Genomic DNA, 13,224 nt, shown 5'->3' with positions numbered 1-13,224 from the left:
CCACCCTATCGGCTATCGGGACCGGCCGCCTAAAGGGCGGGGGTCCCGACATTGGTATTAGGATGCGCCCTCCTCAATTTAACATTGTGGCGGGCGGTGCTCACTGCACCGCCCGCCACAATGTTAAAAATAAAATGCACGCATTTAAATGATCGAAGTGGCAGGCCCGCCCGGTGCCTGCCACTTCGATCATGTAAATGCAGGGGGGTACCACAGGTACCCCCCCGTGTGCCACCCCCCTTTGGCCTTCACTCTGGGGGCCCACAGGGGGCCCCCAGAGTGAACACCGCATGCTTTTCCGTGGCGGAAAGGCATTGAGAAATGCAAGGCGACCGGGGCGGAGAACAGGCGGGCGGTGTTTTTCACCGCCACCATCCCCCCCTGCCATCCTAATATGGCGGGGGGATTTCGGCTTGCAATGTCGGGCAGATTGCCTCCGCCAGGCCGGCGGTGGCCACCGCCAGCCTGGCGGAGGCAATCCGCCCGACATCTTAATGGACCCCATAAGCTTAAGATGTTTGAAGCTAAAGTGCGAGTGCCGCAGTTGATTTTTAATGCAAAAGAAATTTGAGCTATTGGTGTTACATTATTATTAGCACCGCCAATAGCTCAAACTTTCACTAATGCGAGAACTATTGCATTGCAAATGCTTGATTGAATTTTGTGTGTCCACACAACAGGCCACCACTGTTCTTTGACATGCTGGCTGTCGAAATGACATAAGTGGGAGATGGGCAAGGGGAGGGTTTTCTGGCTTACTGATGTTGACGATTTTTAAGGCTGGCACTGAATGCTTTTCTCATTCGCATCCTGTGCCACCAAAGCCAGGATGGCGCCTTGCCAAGAAATAAGTGCCATATAGATACCTCAGCAGGGTAGTTCAACATTTAAATGCACAGAACTCACTGAAGAAGTCTTCTTTAGACTGGAAACTTGAGGCCTGACAAGATCGTTTTGTACTTTTGCCTAGCTGATGTCGGGCAATTCAACACTACAAACATTACAGTTTATTAACGTTAGACTGCTTTTACTCTTCCACAGACTGTGAGTGGGGGTAGGTGAGAGTGGTGCTACTTTTGGGATCTGCAGTGTTCCTCCTCGCCGTGTTCTATTCAGTCTCGTTTTTAGGCTGTTGAGTAGTTTCGTGTTTGTGTGCTCTCTTGGAGTTCTAAATCGTCTCCGGAGTGTTCTGTTTTATGGGGGATCATTGATTCATGCCTAATTTATTCTCTGGTATTTCTGAGTCCACACATTTTAGAGAGCCTTTCTTTGTGTGATTATACATTGCAGTAAACCCCCACCAACCTGCAATAGAGTGCTAGTTTGCGCTGTGGGTAGCATTTTCACACTGAAGTCTGAAACACTCCCTGCATAGAACATGATTTAGTGTATGGTTTATGCCTGCTAACGCTCATTTTCAGACATAACTTGTTCAAACACACTTTTGGTTGCTCTTGTATTTATGTGGAAGATACCTTATTTTTTATTCCCGTGTTAGTTTTTTGCTCTTTTCTTTCAATATTTTTCATCATTGCTGGTTGACTCGTTTTTGCCTGGGGTCTGTTTGTGTGCAGGACGCAAAAACCAGGCAATTCAGTGATTCTTCAGACTTGTAATTTGGCTCTGTTCTCTGATCTCAACAGGCTGCTTACGTTGAAGCCTAATTATCTCTACCACTAGAGGTATGCTCTGTCATGTTTTTGAACCAGCTGTCAGTTCTCCTACTGATCTTGAGCATCACTTGCACTGTGTGTAGGTGGCTGACTAGGATTCTGCTCCTGAACTCTTTTCCAGCTTTACAATTTGTCATCAAGGGTAGTAATATTTGGGGATTGCCTTTTTCTATCACTTTTTACTTGACGTATGAATTTGTTTGCCTGATCATCTTCATGGTCTCATGAATTGAAGAAAGTTCAGATACCTCCTCTCTTTCTGTTCCATGTTGGGGACCCTGCCCTGAATCTACAGTAGGGGAATATTTTTGGGGGATGCTTCTATTAGTCACTTTGCCTTCTCACTAGTGAAAAGGCTATAACTTTCATAAATTGCCACTTGAGGTGTAATAATTAATAGTTCTGACTTTAAGCATGATAGTTAAGAGTTAGGTTCTTGTCATGTCTAAAAGGTCGTTTCTATCTGTAAGAGCTTAAGTTTATGGTTTACCTGTTCCTCTTCCAGTTTTAAAAGAAACCGCAAGTTGTTTTTGTTCCTACTCAACAGATCAGCTGGTTTCTCTGGTATAAGGCTTTCAAGGAGGCGGTAAGTCCGTGCCCTCTCCAATATGTTATCTCCATTTATATCTCTCTAACAGGTGTAGCTGTCATCGCTCTCTTGTTTCACGAATGCAGGGATGTAGCTTAGTCTCTGAGATTCGGGTGTGAATCTTAAATTAAAAAAGTGGTGGGCGTAGGGTGGAGGAGTGAGACGATCAACATGTGGGATGGACTGCGTCCACCTTTTTTGGTGTTTGATTGCTAGTAGTATGTCTGGAAACCTGAAACTAGCATAGCTTTGCAAGCCAACTACTGCAATGTTTGTGCATTCCAAACAGTAGTACATTTGCACATATTCAAAGACTTCTTCTGTGGGTGGAGATATACTACTTTTTCGGTAAACCAGTCTCTATATATATATTTAAAGATTCAGCACCACACAATTAAAGTTAAAGCTCTTAGTAAAATGAAAATGACAAGAAAAACGGACACAGTTATAGCAGACCCAACTCAGTGCCCCCAAACTAAACTACCAAGCCAAGAATGCATTTGGAGAATGTCACACCTAAACACTGCCCCTAAAAGCTAAGCCCCTGCCCCGTTATACATGGGCCTGGTATTTATTACTGGAATCTCATGACTACTGTCATGTACACCACAAAGGCCTGGAGTCCCTGCACTGGGATCACTTATTTGAAATGTATTTTCACTTCACACACCTTTCTAAGGCTCTGTTATGAGAAACTTAGATGCCAGAGTTGTCAAATTGGTGTCTATAGGCAGGGCTGTGTGTTTTCAGTGTTCAGCTTTTACATATAATTTTAACAAGTGACAGACGGGCTTTTGTGAAAAGCCCAAGTCGCAAATAGAAGTGGGAATGCCAGCAAATTAAATGAGGAAAGCTGAGCGAGCCAGAGCTCAGCAAAGGGTCTCGCTTGGCTCTAGGAGTCCATGCACGAGCCAAACCATAAAAAGGTTTGGCATATATATTGTGCATCAAAGATAATGTAAAAATATGATACGTGTCTTCGAAAGTCAAACACTGTATTTCTCTAACATGCGGAAGCACTTCATATTAGTACATTCGATTAAATAACTGCAGTGCACAGACAGACATTTAGGAAAGAGTGATAGTTTTTAAACATGAACCTAGAAAGATGAATTGCTCACCGGCCAACAATAATGCCATTGGTGAACTAAGAGGCAAGTCAGTAGTCATGTAAACTGTACATATGGCCTACATATTTATTATAGATAGGGCAACATTTATAGACTAACAAATCATACATAAGAGGTGCTTGTGTAGCATGCATCTTGAGCTCTCATACGTGACAGAACAGAAAAAAGAGCCTCTGTGAAATCTAATGTTTATCTAGGATTTCACAATTTGAACAAGCAGGGATGCTGGTATAGATTCCAGTCATCTGCTTTCATATTTTGAAATTTAGCCATCAGATGATTATCTCTGTCGTTCCCTCTCTCCTGTTTTCCAAGAAATGTCACTGTTTGGGCTTTTATTTTTGGACCAGGAGAATAAAAACCCACACAGACATACCGGTCTCAGGGCCTCCAGACCCAACTGCCAGACAATTATTTTCGGGCTGTCACACCCTAAGCATCCCCTTGAAGTTATGCTCCTGTATGAAAGCTGGGTATGCTTCTAATCCAGATCGTGATTTTTGCAGGTTTGTATAGGGGAAGTGATTATCCCAGGATCTAAGTAACTTAGGAATGGGCTTGCCCTAAGCATAAGGGGCCAGATGTAGGAGAGCAAATACCGGTCGGTAACGGCCGAATTTGGCCGTTACCGACCGGTATTTGGGTTTTCAGATGTAGGGGCCATTATTTTACAGAATCGGTAAATTTACCGATTCTGTAAAATACCGAATCGGTAATTTTACCGATTTGGTAAATCCAAATGTAGGTGACACTCCTGAGAGTGTCACAGGCCTTTAAGAGTCGGTATTTTACCACACAATCCTATTGTGTGGTAAAATACCGAATCCAGGTGTGCATGCACATCTGTGCATGCACACTGTGCAATGTGACACACAGACATGCCCTTAGGGCATGTATGTGTGCCACATGTCACACATGCCTTTACTTCGGGTGCTAGAGGGTGTCAAAGTGACACCCCCTGCACCCTTGCAATATTCGGTATTTATCGATTTGGTAAATACCAATTCGGCATTTCCCATTGATTCCTGTGGGCTTCATAGCCCATAGGAATCAATAGGAAATACCGATTCGGTATTTACCGAATCGGTAAATACCGAATGTTACCGATTCGGTATTTCTAATTTAAAAATTAGCTACATCTCCCTCCTTCATATTTACCGATTCATAAATACCGAATCGGTAAAATTCGGTATTTATGAGTCGGTAAATGTCCCTCACCTACATTTGGCCCATAGTGTTTTAAGGGACTGTGATTTCTGGAATGGTATATTGGGCAGGCATCAACTCAGAGTGCATCTATGCCAGCTGTAGTCTTTGTACTATTATTATAGATATTTTATGTTTTGGTCAGGCTATTTTGCTTGTTCAATGAGTGCTTCTGTATTCAGTATCCATTGTGAGATCTGGTTCTGACTTTTTCTGATTCTTCGTGTTGCTCTTACAGTTTGCTCTGGAGTGTGGTGTCACAAGTGCTCATTCTAAAAGTCAGGATCCACTCTTCTATATGGTTGGAAAGCTAACTACGGATTCTTCTCGGACTCTGGGTCCCTGAAGGTGCTCTGTGTTTTGAAGATTGTGGTTGTTACTATTTGGATGCTGTTTTTGATTCTGCCACCGCTATGCCTTGTTTGACATGTCTGAGGAGCAGCAGCCCATTTGGGGGCATACCAGTAGGATTGATCTAGTGTTTTTTCACCTTCAACCTCAAAGACTGGCACTATGGCGCTAAGGTTAAGTGGTCATCCCTTGCAAATTGAATCATCTGTAGGTAAATGGTTTGAGTGCTGTTAAAATCTTTTCACAATTTGTTGTAGCTCATGTTAAACTACTTTGATGTGATGGCTTGCAGATATTAGTACTCTGCAAATGTACCCTCTTTGCACTTATAAACAATCTCCGAGTAGATGAGTGACGGAGTTATACCCTCCCTCCTCTCAACACTGTAAGCTTTGTTAGTATCTGACCTTGTTACTTCTGTTGTTGAAATTTATATGTGGTTGTTTACCAGTGGCTCCCACATTGATAGTGTGGGAAATATAGACCAACAGTTTCCTCTGCCATGCAGGGCCTGTTTTTGGCATTCCGATTGCGGTGCCCATTTTCAGGGCACCACTGTGGGAACATCAAAAACAAAGCCCGCCAGACAGGAAGAAATTCCTAATCTGGCTGGTGGTCTGGCCACAGCTTTGGCGGTGCAGTTTGCAGAGCGGACCCGTTGCTACTTTAGCAAAGTCGTAATCAGGCTCATAGTGTTGTCATTGCAAACTATGTGGTTCTCAAACTCACAGGGTTAGAACTGCAAAATAGTGTTTTGTGATATTCAAATCCCTTTTTGAGGGTCATAAAAGTCCAATTGTCTCACAAAGAGGGTTCTATGGCTAATTCAGAATCATAATTGGAAGGGGGTATAAAAAGGGCTGTCCCTCCTAATTTTAAGTTGCAATGACAGATATCACTGATTAGTTATTGTAATTGTGATGTAAACCATTCATCAGCTTCTTCACCTGAGTTTTGGTGGTATTGGATGTGCAAAGTAAAGTAGATGCTATCCCTATGGGACAACTTACACTTTGTGAAGTGTGTTAGGTGGCCTTGGGAGGCAACCAACGTTGTCCAGGGAATTATTGCATGCTTTCCTGATGGTTTCTCAAGCAGAAAACTAGTAAACATTTAAATCAGCACCTCTCTCTTTAAGGGGCACATGCTGCTTACAAAAAATCCTTTTAATAATGTGAATGCTGTTGTTTAGGTCTGGTCTCCCTTGCCGGCCACCATGACTACACTCGCTGCCAGTCACAGGAGCTCACAATGAGAGACCTGACAAATTAGTATTCATTAAAATGTTATTTTGATACTCTCTATAAATGGGAAATGTGTTATTCAAGCTCTTTGCACATAGGTCACATACAAAATTGCATCTCTTTTAGCAGAACAGCTGGTGTGTAATTTGTGCATGATTTGTGAACAAGTATAAGAGCATCAGGCCCAAAATTACCTCCCTGACTGACACTGTAAAATCCCCAAAATCTTTTCAAAATATCAGTGTAATGAAACTAAATGCTACTTTACCTATTATGTCATATTCTCCAGTAATAATGCAAACTTGCACTACCCTTCCCTTTCTTCAGTTGTATCTCAGAAACGATGGATGATTTACTAACACTGATACTTCCTAATATAGAATTGTAATTCTGATTCGCTATGCTGATAAAAAACAACATAGAATTCTATTTTCCTAAACATACCAGAACATTCATTATCATATTTATGATTTAAGAAGATAAGCCAGCAGTTAAAATCTTACAGTGTGAAAATTGCAATGGCTTTTGATTGTACATACTCCTGGATTGAATGGTTCTTTAAGGAAACTAAGCACCGTTAGCTACCACTGAACTAGAAGATGCTGCTGTGTATTGCCTAATGCACAAAGAACAATTGATGGACAGAATGCAGAGTAATGTTAAACATTCACCCCGGTACAGAGATCTGGGCCTATATCCATCTGTTTTGCTCCCCATGCCATTCCAGTTTGAACCCAGCCATATGCAAATCAGTCTTGACCCTGCTTCCTATGGGAACAGTCCAGCCCGAACTGCAAGGCCAGGTCTTCCCTGGACTGCAAACAAGCATCCTAGGACCGGTTTCGGGCTTTATCAGCATCCTCCAACCATAAAATCTTGTTCTTAATAGTTTTGTTAGCATGCACTAATTCAAGTATTTGTTACTTGATGGAAAAAACTTTTTGTGTTAACTTCTCAAATTTGGCTGCTTAGACTTTTTGATTACTATTAACCAGATGCACTTCCCTTAGAATGGTCTTTGGAATAGAATTAGTGGATGCTGATGGAATGGGCAGAAATTCCATGATTCTTCAGCTTCAGATGAATGTTGAGTACCCAGAGCATCGGAAGACATATCATGCTGTGCAACCAGATCCACATCCTTAGCTGGTCTTAATTTTTCTCTGAACATGATATTAGAAGGGTAAAAAATAGCATATCTTTGAATTGCCCCTTCTCAGGTAGTTCTTGAGTTCTAGTATACCTCATTTTAGTCTGTTCAGGCAAACTGTTCATAATGTTAGGTAGACGGTGTCTTGTAGGCAGGGAATAGGTTCTTCTATAAGCCCAATCAATTTAGAGTCTATAGAAACCATTTGTCTTGGGCCAGGGAAAATACTTGCTTCTCCTCCATCTTGTCTGCGGCAACCTTGGAAGACTGACTCAGAGGCTCTCTCTGGGTGTCTAACAGGCAGTCATCCATTATTGATGCAAAACTAGTTGAGGTTCTATTGATGGTCGCTGACTCTTGGAGCATTCCTATATTGGCTGCCACCTCCATTGTATTAGCTATACCACAGTCCTTAGGATTAGCGGAGGTGGTTAAATCGGATTCTTTCTCTATGCAGTTCTGTTGAGCAGTGCATGGGACTCTGTGGTCTGGTGGCCTAGAAGGCTATGTGATAGTGAGAGTGTCGGGCTGGCAGAGCTTATTTTCATAGCATAGGGGCTGTTAAGGCTGCCGGGGGTTATGAATGCCTTCCTCAGTTTTATCCTCAGTGACAGAATAGAATCAGAACTGGAAGCTTCAGAGTGAGTTGGAGGTCAAGGAGTACTTTGGCTGGCATTCCCCCATTAAATTTAGACTTGCAAAATCCTCCCTTTTTGGGCCGTGTTTGCCTCCTACGGTATTAGTAGCCACTTTCAGTGTTGGTGTCGCAGTCTGTGACAGTAGGACTAGGACTTGCTGCTGCTGTTATTTCAAGCCACATTGCTGCAGCTGCTGCTAACCATCCCACGTTAACTTTAGTTTTTTCATGGTGCCTTGTAGCTCTGCCATTGCTAATTTTAAGTAATTTCTGAGTTTCCGTTTGAAACAGCCTGGGGTTTCTATGATTAATCACCTTGGATTTAACACCAGCCATCAGGACCCGACGGTTGATCTGTATTGCCCAGGATCAATGTAGTCAAATGAACAGCACATGAGGAGATAACGGTGAGGTACTCCATAAGGGACACATATGGAAAGTATAACGATAGGCAGAAATGAAAAAAAAAGAACTTAGGCTCCGATCAGTCAAGCCCAGGTTCCAACGAGAAGAAGACACGCACATCCCAATACAGTCCCAATACAACCTTCCTTTTGGACCCACTGTATTCTATAAATGTAAACAGGCGGCAGCAGGGCAGTTCCTATTGGAGTAGGTCCAATATCAGCTTCAGCCCTGCCCTAGCAAAAAAGTAACATCGCTGAATACAGCAACAGTTCCAATCAGCTAGCCAGTAAGTCAACCTCCTTCTCTGCCGTGAAGATAACGTGTGGAAAGCAGTATTAACAATCTGCGTAGAGACGCTGTTCAGTGCGGCCTACTTTCAAGCTGTTCCTCAGTGGTTCTCCTCCATCGCTGGACTCCTGCCATACTTGGCACGATATCAGGACCTGAAATGCTCAGCGTTCTAGATTTGCCACGAAGATCGGAACCGGCCACACCCGTGAAACTGCATGGTGCTGACTGCCAGGACCGCCGCAAAGGATCCAGAGTGGACGTGATGCGGCAGGGGCGGTGGGTGGCTGCATGAACCGTAAGGGGAGGTCAAAGCCACACTAAGGCGCATGAGAGGTGCTGCTCTTCAGAGCTACTCGGCAGCGACTTCGGGTTAATAGATCAAATTCCTAGAGAACGACTTCCAGATGCCGAAGTATTCCTGGAATTTTTCTTCATTCCTAACAAATTTCACATGAATTTCCTCTGCCACAGTCCATTCAGTGACATTTTCAACCGAATGCTGTAATGTTGGTTTAGGCTTTAACCAGTGTATTGTTTAGCTTGCAATAAACTAATTTGCTCAAATCTTCTCTCAGTTTTGCTTTTTGTGTTAATTGCATCTACGTCTAGGAGGCATGTCTGTGGATGAATATGTAATAAAATCTGTGTGTGGATTGCCTACCTATCAACTTCTTGCCTCCAATATTCAGCTATGTTTGGGAATTCCCATACCTGGTGGAACTATGTGACCTCTTGATCATTACACTTAGAACAGCAAGTATGTTTGTTCGAGTCAATCCCATGAACCATTGCATGTATCACATAAGTTCTGTATACAAAGTTGAAATGTGAGAGGTAAAACCACGTATTGTTTGATGCCTCACGTATAAGTGTGAGTGCACACTACCATTGCCTATCTGAGTTTTTCCCACTGCACTCAGTTTCCCATTTGTCTCTAAATCTAGTTCCTTCTAAATAAAGTGCTTTGTTACATTGCATCAATAGTTTGAATATACAGTGCACTCTCATCACAAAAAATAATAAAAGTTGAATATATTTTTTTAATATTTCCTTGATTTTTCTTTTCTGAAACAGTTCAGAAACTGAAAAAGTTTCACTTTTGTAAAGCGTATTAAGTTGCAGGAACATACACTTGGTTGTCTAAATGGCATGTGTTGAAGTCCAAAATATTTTTATTACTGCATTTAATTTATTTTGATGCAATTTAAAACAGCAATATTGGAGAAGGAGAGTCTAATTTTACTGGCTTTTTGTGGATTAAATGTGAGTTATGTTTATCAACACCATAACGGTATTTTATTACACAATAAACATCTGCAATCAAATGCAACCCTCTTTATTAGAGATTCTCATGTTGTGCCAGCTCCTATAATGATTTGTTTTTTTGTGGATGGGCAGACATTTCAATGTGAAAACAGCATAATTGTTCAATTTCCAATCAGTGCTACATATTTCAAATGCCAAGTTTCTTTGCCAGTATCATTCTGCTGTGATACAAATGACTACTTCTCGTAAGTTGTTTCATATATATTCAGCATAATCATGGCCACATTTGGAATAATACTTTATCCCAGAATGGTACAAGGCAATAGAATGACGTCATAATCTTTGTCTTAAATGTTTCATCTAACAAGATAAGACCTTACTATAAACACCTTCCAATTTGCCGCAAAATACTCTTGACTGCAAAAGTAAATCTGCCTTCTCTCCATCGTCACTCCAGATTTTTCATCTTTTTCTAAACCCTATTTTTGCTGTATTTTTATTATTCTGTGTACTTTAGCCATGCTAAATGGAGGTAAAATGCCCGTGTTCCCCCTTTAAGCATGGTCAATTTGGCTTACTCCCTGATTGACACATATTTGCCTTTAAGTCTGCAGCGTAAGGTGTAGAAAATATTCCCAGCGACTGGAAGTTACATGACACCTGTGAACTGCTCTACCTATTGTGCCAGCCACCCAGTGGGCCTGTAAAACATGGCTTCAGACTGACACCAGGGGCCTCATTTATGAGAAATGACGCATCACTGCGTGAAAGCAGCGATACGTCACTTCTCAGGGCGCACTTCTTGCGACATACCTGATGCGTCATATTTAATGTATGACGCATCATGTCGCAAGGAGTTACAGATACGTCAGTATTTCTGACGTATCTGTAAGCGCAAAAGTGACGCATTGCTGGAGTGTGTCACAAAAGTGACGCAACTCCAGCAATGCTTCCTTTCACATGGGGCAAGCCCCATGTGAAAGGGCTTGCATCAGTCTTTCGCCTGCTGTGAGGCAGGCGCAAGATTTTGACGCAACGGTGTCCTAGAAGTGACGCAGTGAAATCTCATAGATTTCATTGCGTCACTTCTACGACCCTTTTCTTGCGTCAATACACCCCCTTTGCATACATTATACCTGGCGCAAGTGTAATGTGGCGCAGGGGTTTACAAAGTGACACATCTACCTAGATGCGTCACTTTGTAAATATGGCGCAACAAGGCGCGTTGTTTACGCCACTGGTGCGTCACAAAAAGTGACGCACCGGCGGTGTAAAAGTGACGCAAGGGCTCATAAATGAGGCCCCAGGAGCCTAAACACTTGGGGGCTGATTACGATGTCAGTCGTAAAGCCTGCAAACTTAGGCCGAAGAAAAACAAAAACAAATAATCCATATTCAGTATGTAGAGGTCTCCAAATCGTTGAAGAAATGCAGACTTATTAAATAATAAGGACCTGTCTTAAAGTTTGGGGGACGTGTACTCTGTGACAAATGTGACGGATATTCTGTCTCCCTTATTATAAGTACATTATATCTTAACGCACAGGTGTACAGAAAATCTGTATTGACTGCAACGTCACCATCCACCAAACTCTAAATCAGGCGCAAAGTTTCTAATGTACGATGCACTAGATTTCTTCCCAAATAGCTTAGTGAATGGCACAGAATGGAAAAGGGTGATAACAGTATTATTATACAAATGTGATACAAATGATTCACAATATAGTATAGACTTATGAAAACAAATGTCTAACAGGTGTTATGTGCACCAATTATGTCAAAGAAAAAAATGTGAACTGGTATATCACAAAGAATGATAAGAAGTCTCACCTCTTCTACGTCGTTATCTAAGGCTATTATTTTCAGGGGAGCTGTTAGATTCTGGTTGGCAGAGATGGTTGTACCCACAGGAGAAGATTCCAAAATGAAGCCTTGATATCCATCTACCGTGAAGAAAGGTGCTTGGTTGTTCTCATCAAGGATATCGATATGCAAATTGGCAAATGCTGGAAGAGGATGGCCGTTGTCTTGCTCTGCCTAGACAAGAGAGAGGCGTGCATTAAGGGCAAAGAGGAACCCAGCCGTGTTTATATTTCCATAGCTGTGCAATGACCAGTAGATTGATAACGTTTCAAATGATCACTAAAGTTTACCTTCCTAAATTAAACTGCAAAGGACATATAAATTACTTGTTCTGTGGCCATGTACAGTCACTGAGTTGAGCTGGGTACCTGAAAGAACTCACACTGTCTACGATGTATCCATAAAAGAAGTTACTCCCCATACACAGCATATATGGAACACAGGTCAGAAACACAGAGATCCTTATTACTAGATGCCCAATAATAAAAGGGTAGATATGGAGCTTGAGATAACTATTGTGTGTTTTATCCCCAAATTACAGTATAGCATGAGTTTTCAGGCCGGCAAGGAGGAATAGCATGTAGGACCCAGATTTACTGGGTCCAAGATTACATGAGGTTCAAATTTCAACTTTCAAGAGCCATTTGTGTGCACATTTGCTGTTACCAGGTTCACTACATACAATTAGTTAGGGTGGTATTCCCTGCTGGATTGCTGCTGCTCATGTTTCATTATGGGGACCAGAGTACTGGACACCATTTCAGGTTTCCAAACTCTGATGCCCATAAATATTATATTAACTTACAAAATCACAACGTTAGCACATGCTCAATGATAGTGTGTTAAAAAATGAGTAAAAAGCTCTGTTCTTAACCAAAGCTTTAATCACATGACAGGTTTAGTACATGGCACCATAAGTAATATAATAGGTGATTTTGAACTATACTTTCTGGCTTCTTAAATTATTTCCCTTTTTAGTAAACTCGTTTGCTGACTGAAGCAGATCAGATATGTTTTAACACATTACTTACTAGGAATGTTAAAGGGTGTCTATTGCAAGTGCTAAAAAGGTTACACTTTGAACGTGGTGCAAAAGTAACCAAATACAAGAGCTAGAAGAAAATCAAATATAATTTTTTAGAAGCATATCCTGAACATACATATAATGGTGCCGAGCAAAACATTCTGTCTGGAAAGAGATTATGTGGACAGTTCACGAACAATTATCATAACACATTAAATAAAAGAATCATAGAAACATAGATTTCTATGATTCTTTTGTCTGAATTCTTAAATTATCCAAAGGATACTCACCACCTTAGAGATAGTTTAGAACATGAAGTATACACACAACATAATATTTACAAAGTACAAAATCATGTCACCAGTGTCAACATTCATGATATCTCTATTACA

At 41.6% G+C, this 13,224-nt stretch overlaps 1 protein-coding gene across 1 annotated transcript in view; it reads right to left on the bottom strand.

The window, feature by feature from the left end:
* The window catches only part of PCDH15 (protocadherin related 15), a 2,579,312-nt gene that overhangs the window by 1,121,343 nt on the left and 1,444,745 nt on the right, over positions 1–13,224 (bottom strand). The window contains exon 11 of the mRNA XM_078642873.1: positions 11,776–11,982. Within this exon, the coding sequence (XP_078498999.1) occupies positions 11,776–11,982 (207 nt within the window). The remainder of the gene's footprint in view (positions 1–11,775; positions 11,983–13,224) is intronic.

This window comes from Lissotriton helveticus, chromosome 5_1 (assembly GCF_964261635.1).
Source record: "Lissotriton helveticus chromosome 5_1, aLisHel1.1, whole genome shotgun sequence".
In the NCBI taxonomy this organism is placed as follows: Eukaryota; Metazoa; Chordata; class Amphibia; order Caudata; family Salamandridae; genus Lissotriton; species Lissotriton helveticus.
Note: the sequence above shows the minus strand (reverse complement) of the source record. Positions and strands in the feature narration are given on the sequence as shown.